Source organism: Lissotriton vulgaris, chromosome 12, assembly GCF_964263255.1.
Source record: "Lissotriton vulgaris chromosome 12, aLisVul1.2, whole genome shotgun sequence".
NCBI lineage: Eukaryota > Metazoa > Chordata > Amphibia > Caudata > Salamandridae > Lissotriton > Lissotriton vulgaris.
Genome location: NC_141700.1, coordinates 131617377 through 131636150, shown reverse-complemented (window position 1 = coordinate 131636150; position 18774 = coordinate 131617377). Strand labels below are relative to the sequence as shown.

Sequence of the window (18774 nt, the reverse complement as noted above, 5' to 3'; positions counted from 1 at the left end):
TGTCCTTGGGTAATGGAACTGGTGCTCCTGTAAAGTACTCCAATACCTACGGGTCCAGTTCGCGCTATATAAAACTGCAAAAAACTATTCAAAGTGAACATGAACCATTCAAACCCAAAGAAAGTAAGGCATTCGTAGAAAAGTAAACTGAACATCGTGAAATGGTGCCCCAATTATAGCTCTGCCGAGAAAGACCAACCCTGCTAAATTCATTTCACTACCATACCTGATGGGCACTGACTAGAGCTTGACGTCTTTAAGATGGCTGCCGCATTCTTCCCTTAGGCATCATTTACAAAACATTGTCCTCTCTTAATGCCGACCAAATCCGTCATCAACAAATCACACTTCCCTAACGGTAGTGCGCAAGTGCTTGTTATGACCACCTTCTGAAGATGGCTATGGCGACAGTCACTTTGTCATCGGCGGAGGGTACGCCTGCGGGCAGAGAAGTGTTCGCCGAGGGTCTTTTGGAGCTGCTGCAGCCCGCAGTGCAGCAGTTAGATTCTCACGTGCACGCTGTCAGGTACGGGCCCCCGTATACGCCTTAGAAGGAATACAGATCCTAGTCCATGAACCAACCACTGAGGCATAGAAATAGAAAGGAGACGATGTTCCCTAGTACAAGTTTATGTATGACGGCCATCTTGGAATGGGATCTTTTAGTTGTAAAAGATACTGTCATTATTTCATGCATATTTTGCTATCTGTTATAACCGAAGTAACGTAGAATCAGCGGCCATGTCACGTGAGGAAGATCGTAGAACGGCCATTTCTCACAGAATGAGTTTGACAACTGAAATGTTATTTTTGCAGTCAATGTGGAAAACGGCAATACGACAAAGAGTTGAGCGCCGTTTTGGAAGCGAATACTTTTTCTGCCATCAGTGGCTCCGGGCCCGAATTTGGTAGTCGTTTGGAGTAAAAATGTGTGTATTTTCACACGTTACTCATTCAGCGCTCCTGTCCGTGCTGGACAAGCACAAACAGTGCTACTGTCTCCAGCCACAGAGCAGAAACATAACTGTCAACTTTCGCAGGTTCTTCTATGACTTAATTAGCCATGCTTTATTGTGCACTTCTATGATGTTAGCATATATATCAGCTTTTTGCCGTTTTGGGCCTACCGTCCCCCTTTCAATCACTTGTTCAACAAGCATTGGCATAGCCAATAGGTCTCGCTTTTTGGACCTTATAAGTATTTAGTTAAAACTGAACTTTTGTCTAAACATATGTTGCGCTCTTAAGCTAGCAGTTGAGAGGAAACCGCCGAACACTTGCAATTTTGTACTTTAAGAAACTTAGAGGGGGGTTTATAAAAGAACGGTGACTGCTTGACCTTATGCAGGGAGGCGTCTAGAGAAACTATGCCCTGTCTCGTGGACGGGGCAGAGATACCAGCCTCAGGGGAAGTGAGTGACAGTTCCCCATGGGCAGTGACCCCGTCGCTTCCTGTCCGAGGGGGCGGCAGCAGGAGAGCCTATAAAAGTGGCGGCGGTTGTCACAGCCCGCAGCCCCGTCTGCCTCCTCTTAGCTGACAGCAGACGCTCCGACTCTCTCATGTATCGACTGCTCGGCCTGACTGCTGCTATGGCCGTTGAAGATGCTGTGGTCCCGCCCGAGCTATCCCGGCTCATGGAGGCGGGCCCGTACTTGAAGCCCTTCGAGACGGACTACATCAGGAGGTATAGTAGATGCCCCTGCACACAGACCCCAAGAGCGGAGAGGAGGAGCAATCACAAAGTCACTACGTGCACTGCGCCTATACCAATCTCTCCACCTCCCTGGGCTGTCACAGCCTACAGCATGTCCCTTTACGTGAGACAGATAGGTGAGAAGACGGGCATGGAGCTGCAGGGCTTTCCGCGCTCTTCATCTTCAGGCAACGCAGCGCGTACACATAGCTTCCTCCTCTTAAGCGACCGGGGCATCCCCAGTTGAAATGTTGTTGGGCCAGCACGCTCAGAGGAACTGCGCTTTAATGCGTTTCCGAGAGGTTAAACAGTCACTTCCTATTAGTATCCTGCCCTTTTCCAGGCTCAGCATAGCATCATTGCCACGCCAATGCAATCAAGTGCAGCATAGTTATACTAAGCAAGTAAAAGGGTTGTAGTGCGATGACTTTAAGCCACTACTTCACTTATGTGAACCCCTTCGATGCTGATGACGAGCTCAGCTCGTCATCAGCTACGGCGCTCGTATGCTGATGACGAGCTGAGCTGGTCATGTAACGCGGGTTTTAACAAAACCCAGCACACAGCGGGAAAACCGCTAGCGCGCAAGGGGTTAAAGTAATTTGTGCACAATGGCGCCCATTTATGGAGGTGGGCTTCAATTTTAAACAAGCATGCGAGTGGTGCGCGCGCACCACAGCAAGCGATCTGTTTTCAATTATCGCGCCCATGTCTGGGCACGATAATTGAAAACAGATGTGGCCTGTATGGGTAACCGCAGGTAATAGGCCGTTGGTAGAGCAAAGGCGGGACATACACCCGCCTTTGCCCAATTGCGTGCTGTCTTTCTTAGAAAGACGCATGCAAAGCCCAATAGCCTAGGAGAAAAACACGCACGAGCATGTGGTGAGCTTTCTAAAGCCCATCACTAAAGTCGAGCAAGCAGGGCATGCGCGCTGCTCTAGGCTCGACCTAAAAAGGTCGGCAAGGATCGAAAAGTAACAATCTGTTTTGTTGCACTGTAATATACTCTTTCCCTTTAGCTTGCCCCCCCTCCGCCTTCCGTCCCCTTCATGCGCACCCCTACCCCCATTGTTATGTAACACAGTCCTAGAAAGTTAAGTGCAAACAAAACAAAAAAAAGTTGAGATCCGTGATGAAGAACCAAAAACCGGGGCACACGTGAGGTGAAACGGGAGTGGGGTCAGGTAGGGCTGGTTGGCTAGTAAGAGCCACGAGCTGCCTTTACTCCTACATTTGGTAAGACTTGTATTTATTTATAGCTCCGCAAACTCGTGTTTGCTCAGTGATCAGAATTACAAAGTTAGCGGTAATTCGGCATCCTTTATAATTAGGGCTCCCGATTTTATGGTATTTATTTCTTTGTGATTTCCGTCTGTATTTATCCATATTTATTTTTTGCGAACTCCATCTGTACTTATCCATATTTATTATGGGTATTGCGAAAAAAAATAAAGCTAAAACTGGTATATTTCCAAATTAATTTACCCAATAAATATACAGTCATGCTTGAATGCTTGCCAGGTTTTAGTGATATGAACACCCGCAGAAGATAAATCAATGCACTTATGAAAATATGCACATTTCAGTATCGGCCTTGTGCATATCTCCTGCTGTTTATTTCTTTACTAAAATACCGTTCCTTTTTAACATCCTTACCTATCAATCCACACAGTTATTGGCCTGGCAGGCATGACAAAATGTATTTAGAATCACTCAAAAAGCACCCAATAGCCGTTTTTATCCACATTTAAAAATAAAGACAGACAAGAAAATAAATGGTTTTCTGCCTGTATTTATCTGTAAAAATCAGTAAAAACGGAAAACAGGGAGCCATCTTTATAATGCCAATAGCTCAAACTTTCGCAAATCCGAGACCTTTTTAATGGTGGCTGCGCCCCTTTCTTTAGACGCTGCTCACTGTATTCAGGTTACACCCAAGTGAAATTCACTAACAAATGTTTTTGTTGTTGTTGTTGTAAACGTTCCCAATGCTGTGCTTCATTTTAATGGCGACGGGGTCCCTTTCTTTAGATGCGGTTTGCTGTAACCTGAATACAGCGAGCAGCCAGCATTAAAGCGAAAGCACTGTATGGGGCGCTTTCAAACAAAAAAAAGGTTCTCTAGCAGGGCAGCTATAGTTAAAGTGGACTGCTCTTACTAATAAAAATCTAAAAGCGGGCGGCGTGCTTTGTAGGAAAGCACATAAGGGGTGGAATAGGGGCAAATCATTAATGAAAACAGTGCTCTCAGACTAGATAAAGCAGACAGTGTAACAACACAAATAAAAAGTCCACTCCTTATGGGAGGTTACAAATGTAGACAAGGTGGTACCAAGGAGGGACTACTAAGCCTGTTCATGAATCAAAAGCAACAATTTAGAAAGGACAGTAACAGGAGCCAATCAGAGTGCAGAGTGTGAGTGCAGAGTGTTGAGTGTGCAGAGTGTTGAGTGTGCAGAGTGTTGAGTGTCTGTTCCAGAGAGAGCAGGGTATGCTTGTGCGCTTACACGGTGCACTGACACACAGGAGCTAAAACAAAGAACAGCTGAACATGTGGGAGCTTCATTGAGGCAGTCGGCCCTCTGTGAAGGGAGCAGCAAGGAGGGGATGCCTCAACCAATCAAGCGCAGCTACTCACAACCTACTGTACGATTACAACACAGGCCGAAGGGCAGAGCTAGGTCTTTACGCATTACGCAGGGTGAGCAGTGTGCGAGCGTGCACGGTGCACCTCCACAAAACTCACGCTATATACGGCTGAAAAATAGCACTAGGCGACAATAATGAAATTCAACAGTACTGCGAAAGCATGGCTTACATTACAAACAAAGTCTTGCAGTTGCCTATTGTGAATGCCAATGCCATTTATTTAACGATTAACCCTTTCCATGCTCATGACGAGCTCAGCTCGTCATGATGCACAGTTGAGCTGTGCTGATGACGAGCTGAGCTCGTCATGAACAGTGGGGAATCTGAGATCCCAGCACCGGGGGGGAAAATGCACAGCAGCGATGTGGTTAAGCTGTTGGCAATGTAAATGACAATGCCATTTATTTATGATTTAAAGAAATGTCATGAGCAATGCCAATAGCTCTACCTTTAATGATGCCGAGACCATTGCATTGTAAATGCTTGTTATGTAATATGTGTCATCCATGTATTATATTTACATAGCAGGGTTTCTCTAAAATTATTTATGAACTGCAGTTGGCATTTATTTTCTTACGTTGGGGCTTGAGTGTCAACGCCATTTCCTTAGATAATTCTTCTTCTGGTTGAGATTTAACCTGTTGCACATCCTTTGATACTTAATGTCAGAGGTCAGACAGCAGTGGTCAACTCCCCTGCATTTCGGCAAAGTCCTGTATTTTTGAAACACCTGATTGTTTTGCTGGCTCTGTTCTGCAGAGTAGAATAACGTACATAGTGTATTAATGCAATGAGAATGACCTACAATATGCAATGCATAACTCCCTCTGTTTCTTCTTAAAGTTTCTGAATGTGATTGAAAGTTAGCCACCCAAATCTTGGCGAGTAGTAGGACTCCACTACAAGTTTAATTGGTTATGATGAAGTGTTGGATCGACATTCTGTACTGAATTCAAAATCTGGCTTAACTAAACCAGCTACTTGCATGTAGCCCAGTACAGTCTGTGTGAATGCGGCATGCAGTGTAACAAGATTGTGCGGTATGTCTTGGCCGTTGCATGAGCTAGTAGTAAAAGCCCCCTCTTGCGCTTTGTCATCTGCTTATTTGAACCTTGTCCTAAAATCCGATTTCTAGATTCTTAAAAAGCGGGCATGTGTTGTTAAATTGGGAATGTGGTGAGGTTTTAGACGGAGCAGGGTGGTTCCTAGCAATATACAGAATGGGCGCTTATATTTTTTTTTATTGCTAGTTTTGAAGATGGTGACTTCTACTTAATAGATACCACTTTGTGGGTTTTTCGGGATCGTATTTGTTGATAAGATATTGTATTTCCCTGTTGCAAGATCTTGTGAACCAAACTACTGTCTGAAAGCGGGCACCCCATGTTTAGTTACGGGTTATTTTGATGTGCTAAACTTGGCCGTTAAACCAGAGGTAGGAGACATTAGCCCCCTATCTTTTCTGTGACCAGCATTTTCTTTTCTTTGTTTGCAGAGAAAGCCAGGTGGATTTGCGAGAGCATATTGATAACCTAGCTACAGGTAATCACTACAATTTAATTCTTGCTATGAGCTGTTAGCTGATCTAGTTTACCAACTTTTGTATTTCTTGATTCTGATCAGCTATTGTGTGTATGTATCTCTCTTTGTTTCGCTCTTTGTTTTTGTTCAGTCTTCTTTCTTTCTTTCTTTCTTTCTTTCTTTTTTTCTTTATCTAGCAAAACCTATTTCTTCTTTTTTTCCCTTTTCATCTTTCTGCTCTCTTTCCTCTGCTAATTGCCTGACTTAGATCTACTTTAAGATAGCTGGTCCTGTTGTACCATAGAGCTCTGCTTGGCCTGAAATACAGGCATTCCAAATTTACTATCCATTTTTTTGCTCCCTTCTCACCCTCAGAGCTCTGCAGGATCAACGAGGACCAGAAAGTGGCGCTGGACCTGGATCCCTATGTAAAGAAGTTATTGAACGCCAGGCGGAGAGTGGTTCTGGTCAATAATATTTTGCAGAATGCCCAGGTGAATATATAGTTAGAATAGATGCTGGTAAAAGCGTGATTCTGAGTAGCCCTTCCTTGGGTGAAGGAATTTCTCAACCTAGGAAAATACTTAACCAGTACGTGATCCTGCTTGCTCCTGTTTGTTCCCCCTGCAGACTCTGCAGGTTAATGTCTTCACCTCATTAAATAAACTGCACTCTGATGCCGTAGGGTGAGTTTTGTGCTAAGCATAGCCACTGATTAATAGATGACCATTGTGATAAGTTGGCCTGATATGTGATGTCCACTATTCTAGTGGGCACCCTGTATCAGTCCAAACAACCCTTATGGTGATGGTTGTAAAGTCAACCTTATAGACCAGCTATCCTAGTGGTAGCATGGACAAAGCAGTCTTAGGCTAAACTTAAGAAGGCACGTGAAGCCAGCTGTACCATATATAATCCCTTGAATACCAGATGAAAGGACACCACACAGGTTATATATAAAATATATATGTATTTATTTCTAACACAACCCCTCTGAACTCTTTATGAGGTCAGATGCACAAGCACATAACAAGATACTTAATTATCATACAATAGGTTGCACAATATACATTAGCACCCTAGGGGCACGTCAAACCATATACTAAAATAGTGATATAAGAACCATGTCACGAACAAAGGATAGGCCTAGGGAATCGCTGGGGCTACACTGTACTACCAAAGGATAGGAAGTAGGAGGCCCACGGGAGCTGTGTGCAGTGTCTTTACACACACGCAAGTTACCATAGAGTTAGAATGGGAACGAAAGAATTGGAAACTAGTTCTTTTAGGTCACTTCCGGATGGACTAGGAGAAACTATTGAAAACTGGGACTAGGATAGTTAATACCCACAGGAGCACCAGAGTACTCGCGTTACCTCACCCACAGGAAGTGGGTGCATAGGTGTCAACATGTGTCGGGTTTCGTCGCTGAATCCTATGGAGCCTTGAAGAAAGATGCTGCAGGCGACCAGGAGAGAAGTGTCCGGTTGGATCCAAGGGCGGATCGAGGATGAAGAGTACCTGAAAGCAGAGGGGACAGAGTCTGGGTCACTAGCCAGTGACCAGGAAGGAGGCAGGCGATGTCGCGAAGCAATCAGGTGATGTCCTGAAGCTTGTCTCCGCAGCCACGTGAACCAAGAGGTGTCGACGACAACCAGGAGCTGGGCACGGACTGTCCCACGAAGGATCTTGCTGTCGGCGGTGTCTGCTTCCGGATTGGAGTCAACAAGCCTTGGCTAAGCAACCCACACAGGAATCGAAGATGGCTTCTGGATCAGACCAGCAAGGTCTGATGGGCTTTTCCTTTTCAGGGAAGCAAGGGCCAGCCTGGAGCAACCAGGCCAGAGGTGGAAATTCGTAGGTTCGTCCTCACAGAGGCCACTAGCAAACGGGCAAGTGACGGGACAGACGCGTCGAGCAGGAAAATGCAAAAGGGCCCCACGCGGCACTCGTGGAGTGTGGAGGGCTGGTCTTTGGTGCAGATGATGCTCGGGGCTGGGGCTTCTCAGTCCCCAATGCACAACTTCGAGGGTGCCTCAGAAGTTGCACGGAAAGCAATTCGCTGGCTTTCCAAGATGGCCGATTCCACGTCTCGCGTCGCCTCCACGGGTCTTATCTTTGCTGTGGCTGTGGATCGAGCTGAAGGAAGTCTGGAAGTCCGGGTCTTGTCAGGCTCTGTGTTCGGGCTCCGGCGGGAGCGGTGACAAAGCAAGAGTTATGTTTCAAGTTTCAGTCAGGATAAATCTAAAGTTGCTAGACTCAGCTCCTACCTATATACTAATCTAAAGGGCTGGATTACCTGCTAGGTCCCTCCTATGGGTGGGACCATGGAAGGGGTGGTTACACCCCTTTCCCTTTGTCCAGTTTCGCGCCAGAGCTGGGGCTGGAGTGCCCCAGCAACTGGTTTGAACCGGGCTATGCATGGGAGACCTTGTGTGCCCCAGGCAGTGTCTCATTTCATTCAGCCCTCCCTGCCCCAATACACTATGGCCTGCCTGGGTGGTGCTAGCACCTCTCAAGACACGAAACCTATTGTCCAAGCCTCCCTCGCTGGAAGGACTCCAAGCAGCAGGAGGTCAGACTTGTGTCTGTGGCAGCAGCATCCATTTTGTGATGCTGAGGCTCTGGTTAACTTTAACCGGGTTTAGTGGGAACAAAATGTCTTCTCCCTCTAGAAGGGTGGAATGCTACCCCAGTCGCCAGAACTGGCGATGGGGTAGTATTCCAAAGCGCATGACATCCTGCACGACAGGTTTTGATAAAGCCAAACCAAAGTTAGCATTCAACCCCGAGGATTATAATTTGAGCTCCCGGTTTTATGGTATTTATTTTTTTAACATTTCCGTCTGTATTTATCCATATTTATTTTTTTGTCATTTTATCTGTATATATCTGTATTTATTTTTGCCGCAAGCAAAAACAGACGTTTCAGCTAGTATTTTTCCACATTTATTTAAATAGACTGCACGCGGTTGTTATAGGTTTAGCTATATGTATATCGGTGCCAAATTAAGTAAACACAAAACAGTCAGCTGAAAACTTTGCCACAGAAATTACTTGCAGAATTAGTGAGCTGCTGCTGTGTTACAAAATTGAAAACACTGTCATTAGCCATGATTATTAAATGTAAACACATTTAAAATTTAGACAAGTGCACCTGTGCACTTTCAGTGACCTGAAATCTGGCTCTAGTTGCGCCTCTGCCAACTATGTTGGCCTGCAGAGGACATGACATGACTGCAGTTTCGCCTTTGAATTTTCTTTGCTACTTGCACACGAGCGTAGAAAGCACCTGCCCTCTGGGGCACGGAGCACTCACAAAACATTTGTTCCCATTTTGGCCCAGATTAGATGTGCTGAAAGGCGCTTTCAATTCATTGCCTTCACATTTGACACAGTTGGTTGTCTGCATTCAGAAAACAAAGGCTGAACATTCACAAAGCGAGGGGGCTGTCACTAGTTCAAGGGCCCCTTGAGCCAAGCAGAGGGGTCCCCTCATATCAGCAGCTTCGACCTCTGCACACATGAACCCAAGAGGGCACATTTGCACACACCCACCTGATGTGACAATGTGTGCTGTGGCGCACTTGTAGAGTATTGTGCCTTGAGGCAGAAACGTTTTAAGCCATTGGCAAAGTGGGCGGTTGCCCAGGGCCCCCACCACCCTAGGAGCTCCTGGGAAAATGTACTTTTGATCATTTGTACTTCTGTATTTTTCTCTATCTCAGCCCTTAACACATATTTCAATATTGTTTGGCATCAAGGTACTTCACTTAGAAGAATATTGTTAGTGGAACACCCAAAAATATTAAGGTCTTAGGTCCCCAAAATCCTTAGGAAGACACTGCCTTGAGGCGAGAACCAGAGTGTGCAGGAGATCAGACCAGATTCACAGTGGCCAGCGCAGGCGCAGTGACACTGACGCCCGGTGAGGGTGCCTGGCCCCTGGAACACTCTCTGATCCTTTATGAGTGGAGTGAACAAGTCTCACACTCGGTTCCATCCTGTTGGGGTATTGCAAGGGAGCAAATGACACAGTGACCCCTGGGGCTCTCCCAAGGCTTGTTCAACAAGCACAGGCCAGCTGTGCACAGAACCGGAAGCGCATCCTTTGTAGTCCGTGTTGGAATGAGAAGCATCTGGACAGATCTCTGGTTGGGACCGAGCTTCTTATTATTGGAGATGAAGCCGGCCTGCGGTTATTGCAGGGCAGTAACAAAGAGCTCTGATTACACAAGGCCCACACCCTCGGCTCCTGGCCCAAGATCAAACAAACAGTGTTCACCGATACAGAGGAGTAGCGGGCTGGATTTACAAAACAAACCTTTCCTCTCAGTGAGCCTTCGTCTCACGGACAGTGCAGATACCTGTGGGCAAGGCTGTGATGTATTTATTCATTCAAAGTGTTTCTTGGGATGCTGCTTCAGGGCGCTCTAGTGTCTAGCGGAAAAGCATTCTTAAGCACTTTGCAGAGGTTAAGTGTCTGCCCGGCGCGTACGCCATGTTGTCCCTGCCCCTCGGACAGGCAGTAGATGTGTATTCCATTATGTCATCAGTAACCTGCTGAAATGTAAACAGCCAATGTGCAGAGGGTGCCAGGGCCTGTGAAGGGGGTCTCGCCAGTTACAAGGGTAACATCAGGTGTGAATCACTCGTTCTTGCAGTGCGCGCACACCTGGCTGCCTCTCTTTTGGGTGAAGTGCTAGAGATTGGCGCGCAACGCCCATTGTGCTCAAAGGGCTTCAGCCCCAACCCCCCCCCCCCCCCCAGCCCCCTTTGTGTGACACCCGGGCTGAGACAGCTTCCAGGGACACTCAAACATAACCTTGGGGTCAGGGCTAGAGCACGGATTGCCAAACATTTCTCGGAATCTGATTTGGTCGTATTTTTCCGCTTTAATTTTATAAATACAGACGGTTTTCCGTCTGTATTTATATGTAAAAATCCGTTTAAACGGAAAACCGAGAGCCTTAATTATAATGCACTTAAGAGTATATGGTATGGCTATAAGGGCATGGTTCCGAAAGCTGCAGACAGGCTCAGCTCATGCTAGAGCCTCATCTCACATAAAACCAAGCACTCTGCCTCCAGGATTGTTAAGGCCTTCCTTAGGAGTGACTTATAGGTATATATGTGCCTATATGTAAAGGTATACTACACCTAAGCAAGGGGTGATTACACCCCTTGCCCCAGCTGAGTGATCAGCCAGTTGTTTCAATGCGAGTGGCTAGCCAGGGGTGGCATAATACATGCTGCAGCCCCTGGTAGGCCTTGGATGCACCTATGCCCTGGGTACCTATAGTACACTGTACAGTGGCTCATAAGGTGACCCAATATCCAATTGGTAATGTACCTAAAGTACATGGTATTGAATTTAGAGAGGGCACAGCTGGGCTGTGGGTCTGATTAGCAGGCCCACGGCCACATTAAGTCGAAAATCAGTAAAGCAAAAATCGGGGTGACCCTAGGAAAGCAGACCCTACTCTCCTACAACCATGAGCCACCTGATTATAGTCTATTGGCAAATATTTCTTTAGATCATGTCTCCACTTCTTTCCTCAGCTGCACGGTGGTATGGCTGTCCTTCCATTCACCCATTCGCTTAAATGGCCAATGACTATCTCCTGCTCCATTGGGCAGGATGATACCTGCGCCCATCTAAACATCTTTAATTAAGACTGTGTTAACCTAAATTGTTAGTTTTAATACTCTGTGTTTGGCTGACAGAGGGCAAGACCAGTAGGATGAGTTCCATATCTTGCAGGCTAGGAGTACAAACGACAAATTCAGTTACTGAGCTTGAGTGTTTTTTTTTTATTTAGCACGTTTTTATGGTGTTATGAAGGGTTAGGTGAGGAGGCACCCTCATGGTCGGGTACAGAATTTCTGGCTTGCACAACTGTACTTGAGAGGGTATGGTGGATTGGAAGAGTGGATAACCGAGTTCAACTGAGAGCTAATGTTGAGAGTATTATTCATGGCTGTTTTTTTTTTTTTACAGGAGCGCCTGAGGCGTCTTAATCACAGCGTGGGTAAGGAGACCGCACGCAGGAAGGCTATGCTTGAGTCAAGTGGTGTGTACCCCCCAGGATCACCAAGCAAGTGATGAGGAAGTCTTTGCTAATGGGCCAGTCATGGCTGCTCTAGACACTTCAAGTCATAACATGTAGAGATGCTTGCCGCATGTCTCACTGAAGCCACAATGAAGCCACCCTTCTTAGCAACAGGCAGTGAAGGCCTTTGACAGAAAGATTCTGGTGTAGTTCTGCGGCCCTCTTCTCATCTCTTGTATGGGAAGTATTGCTTTGGGGAGAGGTGAGTCTATGAGAGAGACCATCTCGTGAAGCGAACACTAAAAGAAGAAGAAATGTATTCTGGAACTGCCTGTGTGCCAGAATCGCTAATGAAGTTAGGATGCTGGATTGTATTTTGTTTCTCAATGTTGTGGCAAAGAAGTGGGAGGCAGAGCACAATCCTTGATAAGTCTGAAATTGTCAGGAGGAAATAAATGTGACCCTTGCAAGTACCTAATTGAATGCATTCTTACCAGATGTAATGGAGAGCTATAGGTTATGGGAAAGGCACTTGTGGTTCCTACAACCATAATATGCCATCTTTAACTAGGAAACAACCCCCTTCCTACACACGACTCAAGTCCACAGCACCCTAAATACAAAAGAAGCAACCATTAAGAATGTTCATTCCTATCTACACACCCACTCCTAATTCATGGGGTAAAGCTATAGTCTTTGTGTCTTAGTAATTCTCCTAACACATTTCCGTCCTCAAATAACCGGGAATAACCCTGCTTTTTGTATCTCAAAAAGTTCTTCTCCATCACCTGGGGCAGAGACATGTCCCCAGATCCTTTCTAATTTCACCCCACAACAAAGTGAGAAAAAATGTTGCCATCTTTATCTTAAGAACATAACCCTCTCAGTCTCCAGTCAAAACTGTGAAAAAAAACGACCTTTCATAGCCGAAGAACTCCGCCTCCTCTTTCCTTCATACCGCAAACCTGTGAGAGAAGCCATGCCCTGCTCTGTACCACAAGATCACCACCTCCCTCTTTAACCAGCAACAACTAAAAAAATTGCCCTACGCCGTACTCCAAAAACTGTAAAGCACCTGGGAGCAAAACCAGTCCCTGTACACGAAGTACTCGCCTTCTAAATAAAAACAAAAAATACTAAACTTCTGTACTAAAGGTACCTCCATGCCAGTTAAACTTGCAACAACTCGAGAGAAGTTCTTATCCTCTGTAGGGGGGTTGGAAATATGTTTAAGCTCTACAAGTTCAGACCATCATTTCCAGAACTCTCCAGTCAAAAAGCTAGGCAGAGGCCCCCAGTCTGTGAAATTGAGGAGCTCTTCTTCCACCCTACCACTCCAACCACACCCGAGGAAAAGCTCTACTCTCTGTAGCTCACACTGTCCCTGTCCTACCCAACCCACCTACTCAAACTGCAATCATAATCCTGAAAATAACAATATGAGATAGGCTGGCTGAGTTACCTTTTTCCCATCCATCTTATTGTCCTTTGAATGGTCTGGCCAAATTGTGTGTGAGAAATGATGCCTGGAGACTTCTCCTGCCCTACAACCTGATGGCTCCAGAGTCAAGATGTGGATTCCTCAATGTCTTTTTTTCGGTGGGTGTGGGTGGAAGAGAGGGTACAGTCCTCTCTTCTCAGGAATGGTTGTGCTTGCTTTATATGGTAAAATGGTTTCTTCAACCGCGTCTCGAACCGCTTTTGAATAAACTTCCAGTTCTTGGATTGCTGTGCCTTTTCATTTGCTGCTGTGTGACTTGCAGCTACCAGAACGGCTTCAGCCTCTTATTACCAATCCTCACGTTCCTGTTCTACTACTGTACCTTGCTTCAGTAATGCACCGCGTTGCTGCGGACACACTTGAACCAGCATCAGGTGCCCAGCAAAAGTAACTCTTGTCAGTGCACTGCATTCATTGTCTTTTCATCCCACATAAACAAGCTCTGGATCACCATATTCTCCTTCCAACTCACCCAATGCACCTTGTTCCTGACACTTGCACCTCATTTTAATACAGCATTGGAATACCAAGACAACACTCAGCTAATGCACCCGCCTCTGACCTCTTCATACTAGCACTGCAGCTCCAAAATGGGTGTTGACCTTGTGTTCTGCTGTGGAAAGTTTTGATGATGTGGAAATTCCTTCTTGTGTTTTAGTGTACTTTAGTGAGTTTTCATCTCTTACCGGCATATTCTGCAGCAGATGTTGAGCATTTTGACTAATTTCCTAGATAGCTGATAAAGTGATGACTTGTCTGCCGCAGAGTTTTTTTCAGCCTGAATGGTCGGTGTTTTGAACAAGGTTGCTTTTGGGCTTCTATATTTGTTAGGGTTTTGTACACCGAGTGGTTCTTTGCAATGGTAACCAGTTAATCACAGTTTGTCAAAGCGGGAGAAGCTTAAGTTTTAGTGGAATCAGTATTGGTGAGGATCTCGGTATGTTATATGATATTGCTGCAGTGCCTTATCGTGGAATGCACTCGGAAAACCGTTATTAGGTCCAGTCAGGCTCTTTTGAACAACCTTAAGCCGACCCCTGGCAGCTATGGGTTTCGAGCATCAAGGATTGAACAAAGGTACTTAGTGTAATCTACTTAACAGCATCAAACGACTAAATAAAGCTATAAAACAGGAAAGAAACGTGACACCAATTTATAAACAGTGAATTTTTATGCATTTTTTAGAGTGTAAGATCAGCAAAATTAAAACGAGGGTTCAGGAGATAAGATTTTTCAAAGATTTTATCACTTTTGATTTCAACCACCAAGAAGCATTGGTCAACAAAAACCTTACAAACTTTTCAAGTTTGTCAAAGTTAGTTCGACTACTCCAGCCTGGCTTGTGTGACCAAACCTGACAGGATGGAGGTATAGGAGGCTAATGGGGTAGGTTTGGACAGTTACCTGACCACTAGAGGGATTTTCACTCCAGTTCCAGCCTTTACAGCACAACCGCCACAGACTTTAATGGAGTGGGCCTGATGCTGGGGATACATGATGAAAAGATGCTTAAGAATCCTCTGGCTGTGATGCGGTCTATGTGGGTGCCTTTGCGGTGGTTTATCTGTCCACGGGTGATGTAGGGTGACTGGCCACAGAAGTCAGGATGCCACAAAGTCCTCCTTTTGGGGGTTGAGGGTCAGCAGCAGCCGGGCTTCTGGTCTCCGGGCACAATGTTTGGTGCAAAATAATTTAGTGGGGGCTAGTGTCTTTCTGGAATGACTAATACAGACTTTGACGCTCACTGGTCCAGCGTACTATGATGCAGCTTTTGGCCGTCGAAAATGGTAAACAGCATTAACCATGCGTGCTGTTGCCACGCAAGCAGAACACCACTTGCCTTAACAATGCACATGCCTTACCCACGCATAAACTTAGTTAAGGCAGTCAGTGGTCTAGTTCTAGAGACCGGATGGGTGGGTAGAATTAAAGAAAGGAGAGGAAGGACTGGGGCATAGCTTGAGGGCTAGGGGGGTTAGTTTTCAGGGGGAGGGGGGGAGTTTTCACGGGGGTAGTTTTAGGGCTCAGGGCAGGGAGGAAGGGGCTGTTTTCAGGACTGGTGGCCATTTTGGGACTCCAGGTGAGGGGATGATTTTCAGGAGGGAGGGGGTAGTTTTAGGGGTCAGGGAGGAGTGGAAGGGGCAGTTTTCATGATTGGGGACCGTTTTACGACTCAGGGTGGTCCTATGATGCTTGTTTCCAGTCCAGTGAGGACCTGGCTTGGCAGTTCGGACTGGACTGTTCCCATTGGGCACAGGGTCAGGATTGATATGGCTGGGTTCAAACTGGAATGGCATGGTGAGCAAAAAAACAATGGATTTAGGCCCAGATCTCTGTACTGGGGTGAATGTATGACATTGTTCTGCATTCTGTCCATCAATTGGTCTTTTTTCATTTGTTACCCCAGGTGGGACGGGTATGCCCAGACGATGGTCTTGTGCTCTCCATGCCACTGGAGTCAAGCTATCCTGGCTGATGAGGGAGAAACCCCGAAACCGGTCCTAGGATGCTTGTTTCCAGTCCAGGGAGAACCTGGCATGCCACTGGAGTCAAGCTATCCTGGCTGATGAGGGAGAAACCCCGAAACCGGTCCTAGGATGCTTGTTTCCAGTCCAGGGAGTACCTGGCTTGGCAGTTCAGGCTGGACTGTTCCCATTGGGCACATGGTCAGGACTGATATGGCTGGGTTCAAACTGGAATGTCATGGTGAGCAAAAAAACAATGGATTTAGGCCCAGATCTCTGTACTGGGGTGAATGTATGACATTGTTCTGCATTCTGTCCATCAGTTGTTCTTTTTGCATTTCTCACTCTGAATGCAGCCAAGTGAGAGTTTCACAAAAACAAACTTAAATTATTTAGGCACATTCGCTCTGATGGGGGAATGACTCCTGACCCGGATGAGGTTCAAGCACTGCCATCTACTCCCCCCCCCCCCCCCCCCCCCTCCCCACAAGATGTAATGATACTGCGATCCTTCTTAGGCATGGCTAATTAGTGCTCAAGGTTCATTAGTGACTTTGCTACTGTGAATGCCCCATTGAGAGGCTTAACAAAGCGGAATGTCCCATTCAAGTGGTCTCCTGATAACAACCAAAGTTTCAAAGAAATAAAAACATGCGATTGAGAATGCAACTGATATGGCTTATTTTAACCCCAAGTTACATATTGAGCTCACAGCAGATGCGAGCCCGGTGGGGCTGGTGTTAATCCTTGCTCAAAACAATGGCCATCCGAATGCCCAGAAACACATTGTGGCCTATGCCAGTAGAAGCCTGTCTGAAGCAGAACGTGCCTACTCTAAGCTGGAGAAGGAGAGTCTGGCTGAAGTGTGGGCCTAAAAACATTTTCATGTTTTTTTATATGGGAAAGGCTTCACCATCATTACAGACCACCAGACGTTGCTCAACATCTTTGAAAATCTAAAAATGAAGGCGATCCCTCACATTGAGAGGTGGGGGTTGAGTCTGCAAGAGTACAGCTCTGTGATTATACACATCCCAAGAAAAGAGCAAAACCCTGCAGATTACTTTTCATGCCGCTATAGTGCCACAGTTCGACATCCAAAGCAACTGAAGTTCATCTCCACTTCATTGAAAGGTCCAGCACGCCAGCAGCTCTATCCATTGAACAGATTATTTTTGTGACCAATGTAAATGAAGACATGCTTATCCTCAAAGACCTCACTACAATGCAATCTTGGAAGAAAAAAATGTGACCCTTTGCTGAAGATGTTTAATTTTAAAAATTCAAAAATGTACAGGATGAAAAAGCTGTCGCCCAGGAAGGTATCATCTTGAGGGGCTCGAGAATCATCATACCCGAGAGCCTGAGACAGCAAGTGTTAGAAATGGGGGTCTCTAGTTGGCAGAGGTAGGTACCTTTTTCCAAATAGGGACCCTTGCTTCTAGTCAGGGTAAGGGGGATACACACTTTAGATAACCCCTGCTCACCCCCTTGGTAGCTTGGCACGGGCAGACCGGCTTATACCAAAGGCAATGTGTAAAGTATTTGTACCAACGCTCACAGTAACACAGTGAAAGCACCACAAATGGACACCACATCAGTTTAGAAATGTAACATATCTTTATCTAAACTTAACAAGACCAAAATGACAAAAATCTAACATACACAGTTAAAAATTAGACTTTCAAAAGGTTTCAAGAACTTGTATCATAGAAAACTATGGATGCGTAACTTTTACACAAAGTACCTGTAGTTGCGTGAAAATTCACAACGCCCAATAGCCACAGTCGGAAACAAAGAGATGCGTCAACTCCTGAGACCTTGGGGAGGCGATGCAACAGTCCGGTTGCACGCAGAGGAAGGGTTGTGTTGAATCCGGTCTGTATGGGGAGTAATGCGTCGATTCTTTGTGACTGTTTCGGTCCGCAGGTGATGCAGTGGGAGAACTTGCCACACAGGTTCAATGCGTGGAAATCCAGGATGTGTTGTGATCGATGTGGCAGCATCGAGCGGCCCTCAATGCCTTGATTCTTGCAGTAGCGACCGGCACTGCGTCATTTTTCGCAGCAGCACGGCAATGCGTCGAAATTCTTCTCACGCTGTGGAGATGCGTTGGAAAAACAGCTGCAAGAAGAGCGATGCGTAGACTTTTGCTGCTCTTCAAGTTTCTTCTTTCTCCCAGCTCCCAAACTGCAGCAACAACCTCCAGAGGTCCAAAACGGGCCCAGGCACCTCTTGGCAGGTCAGAACTCACAGCAGCAGAGTTCAGGGGAGCTGGGGGTGAATTCTTTGTGTCCCTGAGACTTCAGAACAGGATACCAGCTTACACAGGCCCTTGGAGATCTCCTTCAAGCAGGGGACACAGCACACAGCAAAGCCCTTCTCCTTTCCTTGGCGGAAACAGCAACTGCAGGCCAACCACACACAGCAAAGGGGCAGTACTTCTCAGTCTCTCCAACTCTTCTACTTGGCAAAGGGTCCTTCTGAATTCCAGGGATGATCTAAAGTTCCGGGGTCTGGGCCAGAATACTTTGCAGCACAATCCTTTGTTCTCTGGTGTCAGAGAAACCCTGTGCCCAGTCCAAACCAGTTCTGTCCTCTCTGTTGCAGCTTCCGGGCAGGAGGTGGAGACCACATGGTGGAAGGCAGACCAGGCCTATTCGGGTGAAAGAAAATATTCTCCCCTACTCTAAATGCAGCTCAAATCTATTCAACCCAGCCCGACTCTTCCAGACTCTCTGGAGTCACTGCACATCCCCACCCCCTGTCACGCCAAAGCCAGACAGTCTACACATCCTAGCAAAGGCACACTGGATGGCTAAGCAAGAAAATACCTACTTTCTAAAAGTGGTATTTAGAAACCGAATGTAAAAATCACCCTTAATAAAA

The 18774-nt window shown here is 46.2% G+C and overlaps 1 protein-coding gene across 1 annotated transcript; it reads left to right on the top strand.

The window, feature by feature from the left end:
- Positions 1 to 340: 340 nt before the first annotated feature.
- SNAPIN (SNAP associated protein) lies at positions 341 to 13644 on the top strand. The gene is made up of 4 exons (XM_086947565.1): positions 341 to 526; positions 5841 to 5887; positions 6242 to 6360; positions 11868 to 13644. Exons 1-4 carry the CDS (start codon positions 396 to 398, stop codon positions 11970 to 11972), a joined length of 402 nt encoding a protein of 133 aa, XP_086803691.1. The 5' UTR covers positions 341 to 395; the 3' UTR covers positions 11973 to 13644.
- The last annotated feature ends 5130 nt before the right edge of the window (positions 13645 to 18774 follow it).

Coding starts and splice junctions, on each gene's coding strand:
- SNAPIN (XM_086947565.1), top strand. CDS start 396: ATGGCTATGGCGACAGTCACTTTGTCATCGGCGGAGGGTACGCCTGCG. Junction 527..5,840: donor TCTCACGTGCACGCTGTCAG/GTACGGGCCCCC, acceptor CTTTGTTTGCAG/AGAAAGCCAGGTGGATTTGC. Junction 6,361..11,867: donor ATATTTTGCAGAATGCCCAG/GTGAATATATAG, acceptor TTTTTTTTACAG/GAGCGCCTGAGGCGTCTTAA.